The 20,718-nt window shown below is 44.1% G+C and overlaps 1 protein-coding gene across 21 annotated transcripts in view; it reads right to left on the reverse strand.

The window, feature by feature from the left end:
* Positions 1–20,718, reverse strand: part of LOC119374714 (uncharacterized) — a 189,082-nt gene that overhangs the window by 108,251 nt on the left and 60,113 nt on the right. For 13 of the 21 annotated variants that reach the window (XR_007414401.1, XR_007414402.1, XM_049410950.1 and 10 more), the window contains 6 exons: positions 20,506–20,562; positions 12,092–12,133; positions 9,495–9,602; positions 6,784–6,828; positions 5,061–5,123; positions 471–560 (listed from right to left, as the gene is read on the reverse strand). The exons of 3 other annotated variants lie outside the window; for them this stretch is intronic. Coding sequence is in view for 11 of the 18 variants with exons in the window: in XM_049410950.1 (XP_049266907.1) it covers positions 471–560; positions 5,061–5,123; positions 6,784–6,828; positions 9,495–9,602; positions 12,092–12,133; positions 20,506–20,562 (405 nt within the window). In the remaining 7 variants the exon portion in view is untranslated. The remainder of the gene's footprint in view (positions 1–470; positions 561–5,060; positions 5,124–6,783; positions 6,829–9,494; positions 9,603–12,091; positions 12,134–20,505; positions 20,563–20,718) is intronic. 5 more of the 21 variants (XR_007414399.1, XR_007414404.1, XR_007414403.1 and 2 more) reach the window with 5 other exon arrangements.

Genomic DNA, 20,718 nt, shown 5'->3' on the forward strand with positions numbered 1-20,718 from the left:
ATACTTGCAAGAGCCACGCACGCTATAATGTTTGGGTCATTGCTTATTACTTCGTAAGGTCGTATCAATGTTATAATTTTAGCAGTACGCGTTATATTATTTGTGCCGTAACGTACAACCTTCCGTATTCCTATAAATATTCGTCCATATCGTGCAAGCTACAAACGTCACAATTCAGACGGCATGTTCACATTAGTTAAGCTGAGTTACATTTACTTGAAACATGACTAATATTCAGGCTCATGGTCGTCTGTGATGTGTTCTTTATTCCCACGGGAAAATCTCCACTGGCACAATGGTTGTTCTGAGCTTCGAGATGATAGCCAGACGGGCCAGAATGCGTGCACATATCGGGTGCATCTCTCAAAGTTAAGGCGAATTCGTCTAATACTGTCCTCGTAACCCCATCCTCTATTCTGCATATGGACTTCCGCATGTTTTTTGGTTCGCGGGTGACAAAAGTTACCTACTTGATTTTTTGTCAGTATCTTCATTCCCACCTTTTGAATCCTTCATGTCTTCAGAATCTTTCCTTTTAGAACGTTTCGCTCTTTTGGAATCTGTTGAAGACCAAGGTACATATGAATGACTACTTCGGCGAAATAGGCGAAAAAAAGGGCGCCACACCGGGCTCATATAGCCACAAAAAAATTACACCAGTAGCAGATCTGTGAATCAATAATGTAAACACCGGCTATGCTCTGTGTTTGTAAATTTCTCCGTCTTTCTTAAATTCTGCGCTGCTGTTCTCAAGCTAAGCCATGAAGTTATCAACCAATCAAAGAAGTGTGTAATCATTCCAGCAATGACGTTTTGATAGGGGCTCCAAGAACACGCATAGTTCCTGCAGAGGCAAATAACTGTATATGGCTAAAACACGTTCTTGGGCTAGTTTGTGCACGGTCTAGCAAAAATGTTTAACTGTGTATGTTAACTGTATACGTTAACATTTGATAGCATATGTTAACTGTATATGTTTGCTGTCTTCTTTATGAGAGAAATAATAAAATGAGAGAAAGGCAGGGAGGTCAACCAAGCTGTAGCATCTGGGGAGGGGGAAAGGGAAAGAAAGATGGAAAGCAAGGCGAGAATCTTTTAAATTACTTATGCTCTAGTTACTTATGCTCTAATTGAGCACGTTCCGTATATGAACTATTTATCGGCGATAAGGACAAACTACAAAATTTAAAGGAGGTGTCAACTTTGCAGTTTTGTGCTAGAAATCTTGATTTAATCGCAGTTGAGGCCTTAGCGGTCTCTGTATGAACCTCGACCACTTGTGGTATGCTGACGTACAATTCAATCTAACCTAAATGCGGTTGCCGAAATGCGCTCGAGGATTCGGCGGGTGAGCAGAGACGTTCGAATAACAAAAGACGAAGGCTCATCTTTTAGCACTCTAAGTTGTAAAATTGTAAAAAAAAACTCAAAGCATCCCTTACGCGATCGCCTAAGACGACTCGAAGGCGAGAGCTATCTTTTTCTTTTTTTTTCTTCTCAGACGATGTGTTGATCCTCAGACGCCCCCTACCACCCCCCCCCCTCCGATCTGAAAGCTTTCTGTACCTAACGTGGTTTTGCAGTGCCTCCAAGATCGGAGGCATTACAAGCTTTCTGAACCTCACCTCGTTTTGCGCTGCCTCTGTGATCGACCCACGTTTAACTAAGCGACGATGTCATGTGGCGATGCCATCACGTGACGCCACATACTATGACGTCACAAATTCTGATAATCTGCTTTCAACCGCTGCGTTTATCTCGAACACCATCCGATTGCCAGAGTTCTAGAAACGGGACCCCTCGGCGTGATTCATCCAAGCAGAGGCCCGTTTCGAACTCTCGCGGATTACGTCCCAGAGTCGCAAGTACCTCCTTGTGGTCAACGCGCTTCCAGCGGCGGTCATCGACGAGATTTCCGACCTTCTCGATTCGTTCGCGCACGACCTACCGACGTTGCCTTATGACGTAATCAAGGCCGCTATACTGGACCGCACGGCTATGTCGGAGCGCACACGGTTGCAACAGCTACTCTCAATCGAACAACTCGGCACTCAGCGGCCAAGCCAGCTACTGCGTCGATTCCTTAATCTGCTCGGTCCACGCGTTTCCACCACGGACAGCACCTTCGTCCGCGAGCTATTCCTTCAGCGCTTGCCCAACCAAGTCCAGATGGTGCTGGCAACTGCTTCAGTCCAGAATTTGTCAGAGCTTGCTACATTGGCTGACAAGGTTATGGAAGTTGCCAGTACACTTCAAGTGGTTGCAGCTGCAATTCCGGCTTCGGCATCGCACGCCGTCAGCCTTACACTGACAAAGCGGTCCGAGCCAGCATCAACATCATTTCCCGTCGCTGAGTTATGCAATAGACTGGAGAAGCTTCTGGTTGCCACTACTCGCAGAAGCGCTTCTCCTCCTTCACGTCGACGTCGCTGTTTCCCATCTTTTCGACGCTGCCCATCCATCGACGCAAGCGTTGCCCAGCAATGTCTGACATCTGCTGGTGTCACTCGTGGCGCTCGTGCGCGTCGCTGCCTCCTCCCTTGGACCTGGTCGGAAAACCGTCCGGGCGACGGCTAGCGGCGACGAGCGGTCACGGGCCCACCCAATGCCGCCTCTTCAATGTGAACGACAAGTTGACTGGGCAACGCTTCCTAATTGACAAAGGCGCACAGGTCAGCATTCTAACTGTTACATGAATGGATCGCACCGCTACTCCCATGCTGTACTTGCAAGCTGTGAATGGAACGCGGATTCCAGTATTTCGACAATGGTCGCTGACACTCAACCTGCGACTACGAAGACCGTTGCGCTGGCTGTTCATGGTCGCCGGCGTTCCTTCTGCCATTATCGGTGCTGATTTCCTCACCGACCATGGCCTCATTGTCGACGTCAAGCGACATCTCCTAGACCCGACAACTTACCTCTCTGTGAAAGGCATTGCTGCGCCGGGAACCACTCTTGTGCTACGGTTTCCAATGAACCCTTCGCGGCTTTGCTTCGAGAAATCCCTGACACCATCGCACTGGTCATAACATGGACTTATTACAAACATAAATGACAGGTCATATCATGAAAATCATGACACGCATGTCATGAACAGCATGATTTACATTCCACGGCCTTTGGGCTCTTGCGGCCGTTCCGTTAATTTCATATATACCAAAATTAGTACGGCGTGACAAGAGTTTATGACGAACATAATGACAGGTCCTAACATGCAAATCATGACGCACATGTCATGTGCATCGTGGTTTACATGACATGGTCTCGGGGCGCTCGCGGCCGTTTGAATGAAGGCATATATACGAAAACTGGTATGATGAGACATTTCTCTATGACGAACATAACTGACACGTGGTAACATGAAAATGATGAAGTGCATGTCATGTACGACATGATTTACATGACACGCTCATGGCGCACTCGCGGCCGTTTCCCTAGATTTATATACACCAAAACTGGTATTGTGCGATGTGACTGTACGAAGAACATGAATAACAGGTGGTAGCATGAAAACCATGATACCCATGACATGTATGTATTGATTTACATGCCACGCTCATGGTGCATTCGCGGCCATTTCGCTTGCATGATATACACCAAAACTGGTATTGCACGACACGACTGTATGTCGAACGTAAGTGAGAGGTGGTAACATGAAAATCATGACATGCATGTCATGTACGACCTGATTTACATGCCACGCTCATGGTGCGCTAGCGGCCGTTTCAGTAGATTGATATACACCAAAATTAGTATTGCGCGATGTGACTGTATGAAGAACATGAATAACAGTTGATAAGGTGAAAACCATGACATGCATGTCATGTATGTCATTATTTACATGCCACGCTCATGATGCATTCGCGGCCGCTTTGCTAGCTTGATGTACACCAAAATTTGTATTGCACGGAGCGACTGTATGACGAACGTAAATGAGACGCGGTAACATGAAAATCATGACACGCATGACATGCACGACATGATGTACATGCCACGCTCATGACGCACTCGTGGCCGTTTCGCTTGCTTGATATACACCAAAATTGGTATTGTGCGATGTGACTCTATGAAGAACATGAATAACAGGTGGTAGCGTGAAAACCATGACATCCATGACATGTATGTCATGATTTACATGCCACGCTCATGGTGCATTCGCTTGCTTGATATACACCAAAATTGGTATTTCTAGACGCGACTGCATGACGAACGTAAATGAGAGGTGGTAACATGGAAATCATGACATGCAGGTCATGTGCGACGTGATTTACAAGCCACACTCAGGATACATTCGCGGCCGTTTTCCTAGCTTGATATATACCAAAATTCGTATTTCGCGACGCGACTGTATGACGAACATGAATAACAGGTGGTAACATGAAAACCGTGACATGATGTCATGTATGTCATGATTTACATGCCGCGCTCATGGTGCATTCGCTGCCGTTTCGCTAGCTTGATATACACCAAAATCGATATTGTGTGACGCGACTCTATGACGAACGTAAAAGAGGTCTTAACATGCGAATTATGTTATGCATGTCATGAACGGTATGATTTACATGCCACTGTCATGGTGCGCTTCCGGCCGTTTTGTTAACTGGATAAATACTAAAATTGGCATGGCATGACACGAGAGCGTGATGAACATAAACGACAGGGCATGCATTGTATATACCAGAATATGTGTTTCATTGGCATGGTGTATACAAGATTGTGCACGCATGCGTGCAGGGCAAACATGCAATATATGGTGGACTAGATCCCATGGCATGAATTATTTCATTTGGCTCAAAGACAAGCAAGGCGATGTATGCAGCTCTTTGCTGGCTGCTTCGCATTACATCGATTCCTACAGTGCGTGGGATCTGCTGGATTTTTTTTTTTGTGAGCGAATGTGCGCCTCCAATATGATACTGCACTTTTCCAAAGTAAGAACAATCTGAGAAGGAGTGTTCAATATTCGCCAGCAGTGCGATTTTAGGAAGATATTGGGATGTTTATATATGGTCTTGCAAAAGTTTCATTTTTCTAAGAAAAGTAGGGGCCGTACTCACCCAAAGCATGAAGTTTTTGCGCTGCGATGACTGCCTTCGTTATTCCGGTAGCTGTATTACCAACTAGAAAAAAAGGCAAGAATGTATTGTACGAATGCGCATGTCTAAAATAAAGAAAGTTAGCCCAAATGCAATATAACAATATAACGTTGCAATATAACGTTGAGGAACATGAAACGTACAATCATACACAATGCCTTTATGTGATTTTTCATTATTTCTTGACGTCGTTGTCCTCACTTTATGTTTACTGGTTGGCGGAAACGTCTCGCTCACAAATGAAATGCATATGTCTTAAAGTGGTAAAGCACATCTGCATTCTTCATTTCAGATATTCACACGTGCAATTACCGCTCACAAAATTGCGATATCAGGCGTAATTTTTTACTTTCGCAAATGTAAACTTAGCCTCACTCTTTCATTAATATTCGAGTTTTTCATTTTAACACTTCAGTGACCTCATTTCCGTCACGGAAATGACGCCGGTAAAATGCACACGAACAGATGACAAAGAAAAAGTTTCGTTGCTTCGAATGACTTTGGAGCCGAACCCACGACGTCTCTGCCCACGACGATAGATGCCGGGCGCTATAACCACGGCGCTACCGACGCACATGCTTCACAAGCACCTTATATTTCTCACACCTTCCTCTCACAGTGCTCTTGGATGACAGGGGTGGTGTCACCGTCTGGGTGCGGTGAAGTACTGCATCGTGACACTAACGAGCGCAGACAGGGAGCGTTTCCGCAGTTTTAGAGCAACGGAGCCTCTCGTTGCAATATTGTAGGAAACTCTAAAGTCGGTGCAATGCAGCGTATGCGGTGATGTAATTTGGTGATTACGCAGTTAGATGCATTGCCTTTCGCGTCATGCTTGCACGTTACGGCTCGTCGTCAGAGTATTCCCGCTTATTGCTCCGAATGCGAAAGCGCCGACTAATTAAACTGCTGCAATAAGCGCCGCAGAAAGGCAACGACGTCGACGGACGAATGTCGCGCATTGAGCGATTTGGTGAAGCGATAGACACGCCAGCGGCAACCGGAGCGCCTTCCCGCATTCACGGCTGAAGCTACGGACTGCCTCTCGAGTTGCTGAAGCGCGGTACGGTATATGTATGAGAGCAAGCGTATCGGCTTCCCTATTATTGGGTGGCGCACTCCTTGGCCTTTTTCTCCTCAAATGACGGCGCTTTGAATGAGGGCATATCGAGTACCAGCGTTCATTACACGCTTGCTGATGCCATCTTTGCGCGGGATTCACGATATGTTATGTCCACGTGTATGTCGACTACTTCTGCTACCACAGATATCATGGAGGTTAGTCGTCGCGATGGAGATGTGCCACAAGGCGTCAACGTGGATGCGTGCAAGTCAAACGGTGCCGTAGCGGCCGAACGCCAATCGACATTTTGCAAGCTCTAAAATATCAATGCACAATGTACAATCAAGAACTTCTGTAATGACACGGTTCACTTTCGCGTTATACCGATACTTCTGACGGAGGCATCAACCGTGCTTTTTTTATCCAATAAACGACCTAAATACAGCTCCGCTTCCTATAATCACAACATGCTTCATGCGCAACAAAACAGACGTCGAAAAGAAAAACTGCTCCCCACCGACGTATTCAGCTAAGCGTCTTCGAACTAAGCCTTCCTCTTAAAGCATCATTGCGGCTGTTTGACACGCCAGTAAAATTTGATGTAATAGCTGCTCCACTTACGCGAAGTGGTTGCTTGGCGTATTATCGCAGGTGCCATCATTGCAGCTGAAAGTGTAAAAAACATTCGTAGAACATGGATGGTATACAAAGCTATGTAAAGCAACGCTATGGTGCTCTTTATGGAAATTCAGTTCTCAAAAAGGTTGAATTTATGCCGCCTTTGAACTGCCAGTTTTTGTTCTACTGGCCTAATTTCTATCAAGCTGTGTGCGAATGTTCGAGATGAAAAACAGACTTCAAATATCATGCGATATATGATTACAAGGAATAAAATATGTTAAAGAAAAAGAAAGGTGTCAATGTAGCATCAAGAATGTCCAGAAGCTAAGGAAGAAAAGAACTGCGCTTAAGTTACGTTACACGGCATTATGTATCTTATACAACGCTATATAAGACGCTTATATATTGTTAATGAAGTTGTTGCACTAGGCCAAAATGTAAACGTTTATCCCTCCAGTTAGATGAAGGCTGGAGTCTCTACGTCAATGCTCACGGACGCGCAGTGTAACCCGAAGCATACCCTAATAAATTGCTACGTATTTACATTTACGGAACATAAATAACGGACGATGCATGTGGACTTCCCTGTCTCATTTGCGTATGTGGCAATGTCTGTTATTTGCTTTTAAGAAATAGCAATAATATAAAGCTGGTTCTTGACTGGTGGTCTGGACGAGTGGACGTGTTGCCGAACATAGTAAGCAAGTAGCTCCTGCTGTTAGTTGAACTTGCGGCTTTTACGTCGCTACGAGAACGTTCAGATGCCAATTCATGCAGAAAGTACATCAATGTCGAAAATGATGCGTCATTAGCACTTTAAAATTATTATTGTGGATTAGATAGTACGGCTTTATGGTACACCGTTTGAATGTTAATCTTCAGAAATGATTCAGTGTTTGCTTTTGCACTTTGGTGTCAAAACGAGACTGCACAAAAATGTTTCAAGTTATTCAACTTGAAAGTAACAGGCACAAATTTATGCAATTCTCGCCTGAACATACCGTGTAATGCGACAGTGGAGCTACGGCAATTCTTATGTCTTCAAATGAGTCGACATGACAGAAAAGACAGTGAATGATGAGTAAACTGATGAGGTCTATCATAAACAGCTCGTTCTAGTCGACACAAATTTGGCGAAATAAAAGAATAACAGAGATTCGTCATACGCATCATGGTTTATGTCAAGAAGAAATTGTTACTTTCCATTAGGATATATAATTTTTTTTAATTAACTGCCGCAGTTACGGGAACAGCACAGCAAATGTGGTGGTGCAATGGGCTTCTTTCATTTTTCAAGCTAAGGGCACTCGCTGGCAGCGATTTTGCGAATACATATATTTTCCATCTCGATAGGGAGAGAGAGAAAGAAAGCAAACAAAAGCAGATAGAGTAACCAGACGCACGTCCGGTTTGCTTCCCTGTATTAGGGAAAGGAATGAAGTGGCGAAAAGAAACAACGTGATGGGCTTTTGAGCTGAGATCGCAAATCAACCTGAAGCTGCTCGGAATAGCATTCAAGCGCGACTAGCCGAGGAAAGCAAAAAGGCTAATAATAAGGTCGTTCTCTTAATGGTAAGATGATGTTTATTGGTTGGTAACAATTTTATTGAAAGTCCTGCAGAGCTTTCGCCGACAGGGCCTTGTGTGTCCCACGTGGGGACGTCGAGGCCTTACCTCAGCGCTGCCCTGCGAGCCTGGTCAGAATATTTTATGGCAAAAAGAGATTAACGCATGCTCTTTCGACATGAAAAAGTCCTTGAACAAGGGCTTCTCTGGAGCAAACGTTTCGACAAGTGATTTTGTCTTCTTCAGGACAGCAACTGTATTTAATCCGTGTTATATTTACCATGTTATATCTGCAGCTATTTGGCACGAACCACTACCAATATTTGTCCTCTCTTGTATCTCGCAAGGCTTCACGAGTTATGAAGCCAACAGGATAAGAAGCCAGCAGCAATGATGAACGTTGTCAATCCGGGGAGCAAAGTGACAGTCCGTGTTGCTCCATAAAAATAGCATTGACCATTCTTCACTTTCTTTTCGTTGTCGGATAGCCCAATACCTCCACGTGAGTTGCGAGACCATAATCGTTTTGGCAGAATACGGCGTACCACGGTTAGCTAAGGTCCTCCAGGCATAAAAAAATAAACTTATGGGGGTAGTGCGCCGCGTAGCGGGCTAGACGAAGCGAGGAAAACGAAAACGTCTGATTATGCGCAGGGGCACTCTGATAACAGGAATGTATGCAACCTGTCAAGCACAACACAGACAGCAAGTTAGGACACGGAAAGTGTACAGTCAAAGGTTCCAGTGGATCAGCAAAATGCTGTGACAGGCTTGCTAGTTTGTATCAATATCAACATTTTAGCACTAAAGCAAGACAGGGCAAAGCGCAATTTCCTGTCAACTTCCTTGTGTTATCTTAGTGCTAAAAAGTTGGTGTTAATGTCTGCTGGAGGTTTTTTTTTTGTGCCTCACTGAATTCACTACTACGAATTTCACCATTTTAATTATTTATTGATATAGTAATGAAAGTGAAGACGCTTACTTTAACAGAAAATAATTCTGGTAACTTACGCTTATATTTATCCTTCTCTTGTGTAAAAAAGGTTCACTATGTTTAATACAGCATCACGTGTAAGGCACTCAATACACATCAGGCAAAAGGCAAAACAACACAATTCACAGTAGTGAGGAGTATATTCACTTACTTAATCCCATTCCCATGCCCATAGTCATGCCATAGCCCATTCCCATTCCCATACTTCCCATTCCCATCATTCCCGCGCTCACTGGGTCCATCATTCTGCCGTATCCACCTAGGAACATAAATAAGAAAAATATCCAACATTAAGCAACTGTACTGTGACGACAACATATTCTCACACTTAATTGGGAAAACTTAATAAGTATTCACTTTTTATGGTGAATCTTAGCTTGAGGATGGTAAGACGAAGTAGCAAATGGCCTGTGCAGCCTTACATTTAAACAGGAAGAGGAGGAAAAGTGATCGAGGGTCCGATTCATAAGGATCTTTCCAAAGTGACCATTATGCTTATTCTGTTGTAACTCTTACAAAAGAAAATTGTTTTGACTGGCATTACAGAGAATCACTATTGAGCTCATATTGTTTTACTGTTAGAGTGATGCATACTCACATTAAAAGGAAACATTAGACAAAGAAATACGAACTATACAAGCCTGGGTATGATTCGCACATGTCATTATATGTGGCAGACCGCTGTTTTAGGCGCACACGAAAGGACAATCTCATTCTCTATAATATTCCTACAAATAAATGTTATTAGATACCCGAATGAATTCTTGAAGTGCCCTGACCACATTAGGGCTGTCTAAAATATTCGCACTTGTTCAATGAAAGCACTCGTTTAAATCATATTGTGAACCTTTCGTCTGATTGCATTTCATCGTGCTTCGTGTTCTTTGTGTAGTTTTGACTGGTCTACGTGAAAAGACAATTCATATGGTTGTTTTCTTAGTGAGTGATTCCTAGGTCTATTCACAATGGCTCCTAAGGTTTTTCTCGGACATGGTACAAAAGAGATGGCTTGACGGTAAATGAGGCATCGTACAGCATTTCCAGTTACATCACTGTTTAATGATCATCGTCATATTGTAGCACGAAGACGTGTGGCACAACAAATCGAACCTAGCCCTCCACGCGCAGGACGCAGGAACTGTATGATTCCATCACCGACTCACTGATGCAAGTGTGCATGCAACCGGTTTGAGAAGCCTTCAAAATAATACGGAATGGTCAGCAGCCGATGCTAACCCCCTGCGAATCGTTTTTGCTTGTGGTATACATCCGAGCTATCGTTGTAGAAGCAAGGAGGAGGAATAAACGTTTATTGTACGAAACGGTGTCGCGGTGCTAGTCCCGCGTCTACCCTAGGTGGGAGGTCTCCTCATTCCAGGAACCCTCTGGCCTTCGCTGCCTCTTTGGCCCTGGCGACGAGACGTTGTTGTTGGTCCAGGTCCTCTGAGGCGAGCTTGGCCTCCCACGTTTCGAGAAGGTCCTCGTTTTCTTGAGCGGCGTTACTGGCATTCGGCGAAGGCGTTGCATCTGTCTGTATGCTGCACGGGCACGCGAGGATCATGTGGGCCAAGGTGTCAGGTACGCCGCAAATTGGGCAGAGGTAGTCATGCAACGTTGGGTACACTCTGTGCATCAGTATACCGTGGGTGTAAGTGTTGCTCTGCAGTCTTCTGAGTATGGTGCTGTCCTCTTTGTTGAGCTTTGAATGTGGTGGGGGGTACTCTCTGCGTTCTAGCCTTTGAAAGCAAGCATGAGTTATTAAATATTGAGCTTAGTTGAGCACCGATTGAGAAATTTGCCGTTCCTGTAGTTGTCGGTGGCATGTGAACATGTAACAAATGACCAGCAGGTGATTCCTGTTTCCACTGATATCTTGTTGCTTTCAATGTCACTTATAGCTTGGTCCGACGAATATGAAGTCGGCTACTCCTCCTTGCTATTGTCATACGAATAGCAAGTTGGCTACTGCGTCTACAGCCTGTCACGAAGCCTACACTCTGTCTTCTATAGTCTGTCACGATCTATACAACCAATTTATGCGATGTACTGCTGAGCCGTTCCCTGATATCTCGCCATCATCATGCAAAATACTTAACAATCTTGCATAGCAACCTTAGCCTGTCAAAGACATCTCTAGACCTTGCGCGTGTGATTCTGTATGAACCATTGGAGAAAAAATGATGAGCCTTAAATGTTTACATGGATAACACTTTGTAGAAATTATTGTCAAAAGATTACGATGGCATGAAAACAAACGAAACAGAAACATCATCTGAAGAGAACAAGGTATTTCCCAATCGGCGTTCTCATGTTACATCTGGATGGTGAATACCTGGCTGAAGCAACGTACACACAAAAAATGACGTGATGAAAGTTTGTTTTGCTTCAATTGTGTTCTTCTGGTTATCGACATTCACTTATTAATATCGGCAGCATTCGTCCTTGCTGCTTCGAAACCTTCGTTGAAATGTAACTTAGTCATTTCAGATTTGACTTTAAAGCGAATGTTCTTGTAACAGTTCCCTCGTAAGAGCTTACACTTGCCGACTTAACTCTTACGTGACAAAGACCAAAGGAGGCACAGCCAAACGTCTGTAATAAAATGTACGGCGCATATATATAATATAGGGCATTGCAAGTAGAAGTTCATTCATATATGAATGAACTTCCACTTGCATGCAATGTCGTTTCTTGTTCTGATTTAACAAACCAACAGTGACGTTCGAAACAAGATAGTGTTGCACTCACCCATTCCGCCCGTCATTTCCATGTTGTTCGTGCCTCCGGAACCTAAAAAGATAAAGAACATTAATGTCGGGTTCTCCAGGTGCGCAAAATTCACAGGTTCAAATAACTTACTCCAATTACTCCGCTACACAAGAAGTTTTGCAAAAGTCCTGCAACGTCCTTGACGGTTGCCACAAAGGCAGACTACGCCCGACCACTCATCATATAGATTTTCATCGTCCTGGTAATATAATTCAACACCTAGTTTCTCAACAACGCCGCTCAGCTCCTGATGTTGGCTGCTCCGGGCGAGCGCATTCGAGACGAGTTTTCGTTGCTCACTCGTTTTTATGTAATTTTAGGTGCGGAAAAGCATTCCCGCCTCGACGTAGAATTCATGTCTGAAGACGATATATGCCTGACTGTCATATCATATTAATAAAAAAAAACGCCAGGCCTGCGCTGAAACCGCAGCATAGTCACAGCGAAAGCTGGAAGAGCAGCGTTTCTAGAGTCCGTTGTAAGCTCTCTTGGGTCTACTAATACAAGTACACCAGCAAGGTACCCACTACGCCATAAATCACAATTTTTGTGAAGTTGGGAAGCACCTACTAAGCCAATATTCGTCATTCTGCGGAGAAGCGAGACATCCGCTGCACGTCTGTAAGGCACTATGCGCCCTTTGTTGAAGCGACGACTAATGACGATGAAGAAATATGGCTCAGCCCTTTGTAATGGGTAGGAAGCTTTAAACGGCCCATCAGTTATGTAATTTGCATGGGGTGACGCCCGGTCGCTATTTCCCTCTCCCTCCATGCCGTATAACATACGTTGACGTGGGAGAGAGAGGAGGGGTGAAGAACTTTATTAAGACCCCGAGGAAATGGATCATGCGCTTATGGGCTTCCTTGGCAAGAGCGCTTGCGAGGAACCCACTTCGCTATAAATCATTGTAATTTTTTAGAAGTAGGGAAGCAGGCACTGTGCCATTTTTCATCATTCTACGGAGAGCCGTGCTACGTGCTAAACGCATTTAATGCATCGTGTGCACTTTGTTGACGCTGTGCCTGATGATGATGAAGAATTATGGCGGAGCCCTTTGTAATGGGTTGGAAGCATTCAACAACCTACTCGTTGCGCAATTCGCATTGTGTGACGCCTGGTTACAGAATTTGCGTAGTGCGACGCTTGGTGCTTATTTTACTCTTCTACCACGCTATATTGCATATATTAATCTAGTTCCTTCCCGACATGAAGCCTGTATAGGGTCTTTTTGCAAAGCAGATTCAAGTAAAATCGTTATGATGCAAGTGCTGCTTTACTGCGGCAGTTAATGAATGACCACAATCTAATAGATGTGAGAGAGCATGCGCCTTCCTCGTTAAGGTTTACGCACTTTCAAGGGGTATCTCATGCTCGGCTTGACCATGTGTATGTCTCTATAAGCCTCTGGTCTCACGTTCACAACTATGCTGTAAAGCCTATATTTTATACAGACCATTGTTTAGTAGCTGTTTCACGGGGTCCTCGAAAATTTCGTAAGGTTCCTCCAAACTGGGAATTATGGAAGCTAAACGTACAGCTCCTGCAGGAAGAATGTTTTGTAAAACTAGTCAAACAATTACTCCATGAGGTAACAGAATATCGACAGCTGCCGATGTCTTCTCAATGGGAAATGTTCAAAGAAAAAGTTAAGTACGAAGCGATTGGTATCTCATACGAGCTAGCCCAAAGAAAAAATGCTGAAAAAAGTTATCTTTATGATTTACTTAATAAGCTGCATGCTTTTGAAAGCCAGGAGCCGGGGTTGTACGGCGACGAAATAAATATAGTCCGAGCACAAATACAAAAACATGATACGGAATCATACGGAGGGGCAATGATTCGTTCACGTGTTATTCATTTCACTGAACATGAACCCACCAAAAGAGCTCTTGGGGATGAAAAGCGATACGCGCTTTCCAAACAGATATTGCAAATTGAATCATGCGGTACCATATGCATAGAGACACAGCAAATAAGAGCGGCATTTGAAGATCATTACAAGAACCTGTTCACTGCGTCTGAGTTTCTGGATGACTACGAAGAAAAAGCTGACCGCTTCATTACTCTAATGCCACATTTACAGGAGGATGATCGGCTCACCGTTGAGGGGCCTATAACTAAGGAGGAAATTAAGTTTGCAATCGGAACTTTGCAGAAAAACAAAACTCCAGGTCCAGATGGCCTTAGCGCTGTATTTTACGTGAAATTTCAAGAACTTCTCATTCCTTTTCTTGAGCGACTTTTTAAAGAAGCCTACGAATGTGGCGAACTTTCTCCTTCTTTCTATAAAGGACATACAACTTTGATCCCGAAAAGTACCGACAGTGAAGTATTAAAGAGAGTACCTGGATATAGGCCGATATCTTTATGTAACGTTGATTATAAGATATTTGCGAAAATACTCACGAACAGGTTGCAAACAGTGATTACTAAATGTGTAGGTGGTGGTGGTGAAAACATTTATTGACAGAATTTCTGCGGAGAAGCTCCGGATATGCGGAGGTTCTTGACTTGCGGTGGGGGGTCCCTCAGTCCAGGGCTCCGCTCGCAGCAGCCGCTCTACGGGCCCGGTCAATTAGACTCAGCTGATCATCCAGGTTCTCGCTGGCCAGCAGCTGTTCCCATCGCTCCGCTGTGGGATTTTGTATCTGAAGAAGAGCTACCTGATTCATGCTACCATCAATACACTCAAGGACTGACCGTGCTATATGAATGTTCGTTTGTATAGAGCGGCCTCGAATGCCACATGTTTGGTGGGCACCTACACATTTAGTATCGGGGTAAGGCGTTACGTGGGCATGCCAGGCCATTACAGCCTTACCCCCGATACTAAATGTGTAGGTGCCCACCAAACATGTGGCATTCGAGGCCGCTCTATACAAACGAACATTCATATAGCACGGTCAGTCCTTGAGTGTATTGATGGTAGCTTGAATCCGGTAGCTCTTCTTCAGATTGACCTTGCTAAGGCTTTTGATAAGGTACGGCACGATTTTTTGTTCCGACTGCTAAGACATCTTCAGTTAGGAGATGTATTGTACAATGGCATACCACTTTGTTATAAAAGATGCACCACAAGATTAATTGTGAATCGCACGCTTTCAGGTATCATAGAGGTAAATTCGTCAGTTCGTCAGGGGTGTCCACTCTCACCTTTGCTTTTTGTAATATATTTGGAACCACTCTGTATAAGTGTGCTGTTTAATTCTGACAATAAAGGCTATAGATATGAAGCCGAGGAGATTAAAGTTCTAGCTTACGCAGATGACATTGCCTTCTTTTGCGCGAATAAACCGAGTGTCCAGGAAGCAGTAAACACTACTATGTGTTTTTGTGAAATTTCCGCAGCTAGTTTTTGAAAGCCAGATTCACGCTAGAGTACTTGTACAACGTGGACAGAAAGACGCTAAACGCCGCACTTGTAAACACCCTTTTCCCCGAACCTGTTTACCGACAGCAATATTTATCTAAATCTGGTCATGATGTATTCTGCCGTGTACGTAAAATGTGTATATCGCCAGCTGTGAAAACGTTTTTCTTTAAGATGCACACATCCACTTTACCCGTAAAGACATGGCTTCATGGAAAAGGGATATACGTGCCCTGGTCTGTAAATTGCAGGCTATGCAACGAGCCTGAAACAGTCGAGCATTGTTTTATTCATAGCCGTGATGCATAAGAAAAAAAAAGCACCGGCATGGCACAGAGGTTGAATACCGGGCTCCCACGCAGAGGGCCCTGGTTCGAACCTCGTTCCATCCTGGATTTTTTTTATTTCGTTTTTTTTTCTTATTTCGAGCGATAGTGGTTACAGACACCGGCGGCAGCAGCGGCGGCGGCGGTGGACAACTACGGCGCCAAAAACGGTCGCTGAAATGATATCATAACAGCTTTCGCTGTAATAGCTATTATATAAAAAAAGTGCCCTGTATGTAGATGGATAGTGGGCAAGTACTGCCTCGGTAACGCCGAGATGAAACTGTCCCTACCAATGCACTCAGTGATAAGATATTTAATATCTTGTGCTGTAGGGATATTCTGTCATTAAACGTACGTTTGGGGACAATCACGTGCTATAGCAGAGTTCGTGAAGACGGCTGCTGCGCTCACATATAGTTCCAATGTGATATTGCTCGTTTCCGGTTGCGGCTGAGATATTGGTACATGAGCGCAAACATGTATGTACAGGAAACGCATACATGTGATGCATTTGTGACAAGATTAGGAGGGTAACTGTACTCTACACTTGCTTGTAAATATTGATGGATGCAACCCAGTTGAGTAAGTAAAAAACACGGTGAAATAAAAGGAACTCTCACCAAGAAACATATTGAATTGCACAAAAATCGTGAAGCTTGTTTGAAGGGGTCGGTACTGGCCACGAACCCTGAAGTTTTTTTTTTCTATTTGTTCAAATGACCATACTTCTCGGGGAGTGTTTGGTTTATTTTACCATGAAACTATGCTGGAGTTGGCGACGTGGTTACAGAAAATGACGACCGCTCTTTTACATGCTTGCACCGTTCACTTCAAATTTCCATTGTTCCTTAGAGTGATGCAATACTTCCACAGCGTCATACCAGAATAAATCGTGAAAATTTTCCGTCAGCTTTATGTCGCCTCAGCGCTAGCCCTACTGGAGGTAATATCTGTGAAGAATATATTGCTGGCGTGTAAATTCGGTCCAATTCTCCCAGCAGCGAAAATACATTTCTTGCCACCTGTTTGAAGCTTTTATGTGAAAGGCTCCCAGTATCAAACTACAAACAATTTTTGAGACTTGCTTAATGCAGCGCCCCGAACAGATTGCATAAACTTCGATGGCAGGCGAGGACGCCGAAAGCTGAATTTATTGCATCAGCAACATAAACGAAAGTTTATGGCCGGAATGCCGCCTTATCCAAGTTATACGCGCCACTGCAACAAAGCATGGCGCAGACAAAAGTGTCATTGTTGCCCATTTTTACGTCAGTTGAGCCTTTTGAACAGCTAGAAACACTTCTTATATAGTACCTATATTTAATATATCTGCACTTGCATTCCTTCCAAGCGCCATACCAACCATTACGATTGTTGCAATTTAACATGCCTATATGGGTCTTTGTTGCAAGACCAGTTATGCAAAGTTCGAGAATTTTAGACAATTGTGTCAGGCTGGCACTCCAACAGGGGATGCATATAATTTTAAAAGATACAGTTGTATGCGCAAAGGTTGTGAAACGTGATGGAGACCCGGCAAAGATGGTGAAAGCTTCCTTGTTATAGATCAACCAGCGGAGCAGTTCAAAGTTATTTGGAGGAATGGGGCGATTCAACATGGATTTGACTGGAAGTTTCCGTGACGCAGTTCAGGTAGTTTTTTCAGCAGACGTTGGTGGCAGCTGAGCGCTATTGTTTACGCAGTATAGAACACCTGTGAGGCAGGCATGCATTTTTCTGCTGGAAAGAATAGCGAACGCTGTAGTAGCTTTGCGACGTTTATGCTTTCTTTTTAACATCGAAGCTGTTGTTATTCGCCATTCTTTGTGCGGTGTCGCCAGAGAACTCCCAAATTAGGTATGTGTCGCAGGAATTGGGCAAGCACCGCTATCTTGTACATCAAGTGCGAGTGTGAAAGGAAAACGAACACGGCAAAAGAGAGCTAGAAAGAGATAGATAGAGTGAGATAGAAAGCAAAGAGAAAGAAAGAGACAGAGAAAGAAAGCGATAGAAAAAAGGAGGTTGAAAAAATACACAAATAAAGGGAGAAAAAAGGAGACAACGAGAAAAATAGAGAGAAATAAAAGGAATAATGATATACAAAACAGAGAGACAGCAAAAAAACACACACAAAAGAGATAAAAAATCAGAGAGCAAGACAGAAAAAGAAATAAAGAGGAACGAATAAAGATAGAGAAAGAAGCAGATAGAGAAAAGGAAAGGAAGACAGGAATAAAGATAGAAAGCGCGAGAAAGAGAAAGAAGTAGATAGAAAAAGAAACAGATACAAAAAACTAGATACAACAAAGAAAGAAAGAAAGAAGAAAAGAACGAAAGGGAGAGAAATAAAGAGACAAGGAAGGCCACCGAGCTGTGCTTTTACTTCAGGCTTGGAACAACTATAGTGCAAAGCTGGCATAGTTTTTTATCTCTTAGAAAGAAGTGATCAATCTGAAGGGTTTGTGGTAGTCATGGATAAGTTTATGTAACCAGGACGCTTGAGGGTACACACTTCACTAGCTTTTTTTTACAGCGAAAGCTGTTATGAGATCACAACAGCCGATTTTGTAGTTGTGGCTGTCTGATGCCGCTACCGCAGTACGTAACCGCTCTAGGGCTAAAGAGAGAAAAAAATACCCTGAATCAGGAGGAACTTAAACCCAGGCCCCAGGGTTGCCGTTGGTGGCTACTTTACGACCCCGTCTGTCGGCAAAAAATTAGGTTGGCGCCATGGCTACTTTCTGGCTACTTTGGAATTCTATTTTTTCACATGTAGTAGCCATTTATCTTATAATTTGCAAATAAAATACCAAGCAAGATTAACGACTACCCGCTCTTTCCAAGCTTTCCTGATGTGTCAGCCGATGCATGCGCATGTCCTACCCCGCCAGCTGTCTGGTGCTTATCGAGGCATCTCAGCGCAACGTGCTTGCGCGCCGGCCAAGGCAGAGAGGCGAAGTACTTAAAACCGCCGAGAATTCGGCGGTTTTATAAGTTTAAGTAAAAGTAAAAAAAGAAAAGTTGCGCAATGCAACTTGCACATTAAACATGGAGTTTAAGTGCGTCTATTGGCTCGGATGAAACTGACCAAGTTCCGTGCATGTTGGCAAACGCATGGCTAGCATGCTGTTCACGCTGCCCGCCATCGATGCTGACGCTACGGGCCGGTTTCAAAGGCTGACGCACAGCATCTGTTCTCATGTGGTCTTGTCAAAAACAGAGATGCGCAACAAAATAAAGGAGGAGCGAATATTTTTAAGGATATAGCACTTCTTGAAGCTCGACTGTGGTTACGCTAACTACTAATCATTTTCGGTCTGCGACCGCAAGCACGCCTGCTTGAAGTAGCAGTAAGGTGGCTGGAATGCTCCACTCTGTCTCTGGCCATGACGCTGTCTATTCTACCGTGATTATACGCAAGCGAACGGAACTTATAATTTGTTCATTTATTTGCAACTTGCTAATTGCTTGAAGACCGAGAAAGAGGGAAAGAATTATGCTCTTATTACTGTTTTGTTACTGAATCAAAATGACATTGTTCCCTGTGCAATAATAAAAACTCTTCACAATACCGCTTTTCTACCATTTTCCTACAAGTTTGGCGATGAGATGAAATGACAAGGCTGCTTTGGCTACTTTTAGCTTGAACTATGGCTCCTTTTCGAATGTACCCAATGGCAACCCGGCCAGGCCCCCTTGCGGGGCCATCGAGCATTCTACCACAGAGCCACGCCGCCGCTTGGATATCATACTAGCCGGCCCATCTTCCTCGCTCGGAGGGCGCATTCGATAACATACCGCCGAGTGTTAGACCTTCCATCGAATGCTGCTCAACCAGCCAGTAAACGCCCCGCTCGTCTTCAACGAGCATGAAGGAGCGCGGAAGAAGGGGAGGGGTAGGGGAGGTGGGGGCGTATTGTTGTTCGAGCAGCAACTGTGAACTTTGATTATAAAGGCGCGGTCTCGATCGCTGGCGCGTGCGCTATCTCGGCAGGCATCAGCGGAACGGCTCGTACCCTTCTACGTCCTGCACTTTCGACGCGAAGAGACTGCTAAAAGCGCAGCTCTCTCTGGAGCGGCCGTATTCTTTTACACCAGCGTTTTGTAGAGTTACGCTAGATCAAATGCCAGCCTTACTTCGTATGACAATACAATTTGTTGCTATCGCATTCATTGCTTCGCCCTTGCGATGAAACTGTGATTTTTTTTCTCAGCCAGCCATTGGTTCATTGGGTGTGAGATTCATCGAGAAGCTTGTTCACCAGTACTTTGGCATGTGACGTCATGACGTCCTATGGTGACATCACCACATGGTGATTTTTTGTGATCGTTTCGACGCCGAAGGTCACTTTTCGCGTTTGACGAGGTATCTAAGGCTTTCGCCTTAACAATTATAAACGTGAAAGCCTTGGGGAACAATCTTGTCTGTTCGTCCTCTGTATGGTAGCATAAGAGTGCACATTTAAGAAACTGGATGTCACTGACAATATCTACGATGGCAGGTGCAGTGACCATACTAATATGAACTCACACCAAAAGATGCTGCCTAAGTTTTTTTAATGTGCAGTTCAAATATGTCTGGTTTCTAGTTTAAGAGATGGCCTAAAATCATGTGGTTTCCAAAGTAAATCTATTCTGCGCGCACTTACCAACAGGTTATTTCTCTACGTATATGTGGCAGCTGCACTTACCCATTGCTACACTTCCATTGTGCAGTGTCCCGGCTTCTGGCAGCATGTTTTCATTGCCTATGAACATAAAAATTGCGCATGTGATAGATGACATGGCAACGGAAGCTTCTAGGTTGAATATACAGGTTCGTCCACATTTACTGGAAATACTTTATTACTATTCAGACTGGTATACTTCAAATATTTATTCCGCTACCCGGCCTAGTGCTCTGC

Source organism: Rhipicephalus sanguineus, chromosome 11 (assembly GCF_013339695.2).
Source record: "Rhipicephalus sanguineus isolate Rsan-2018 chromosome 11, BIME_Rsan_1.4, whole genome shotgun sequence".
Classification (NCBI taxonomy): Eukaryota; Metazoa; Arthropoda; class Arachnida; order Ixodida; family Ixodidae; genus Rhipicephalus; species Rhipicephalus sanguineus.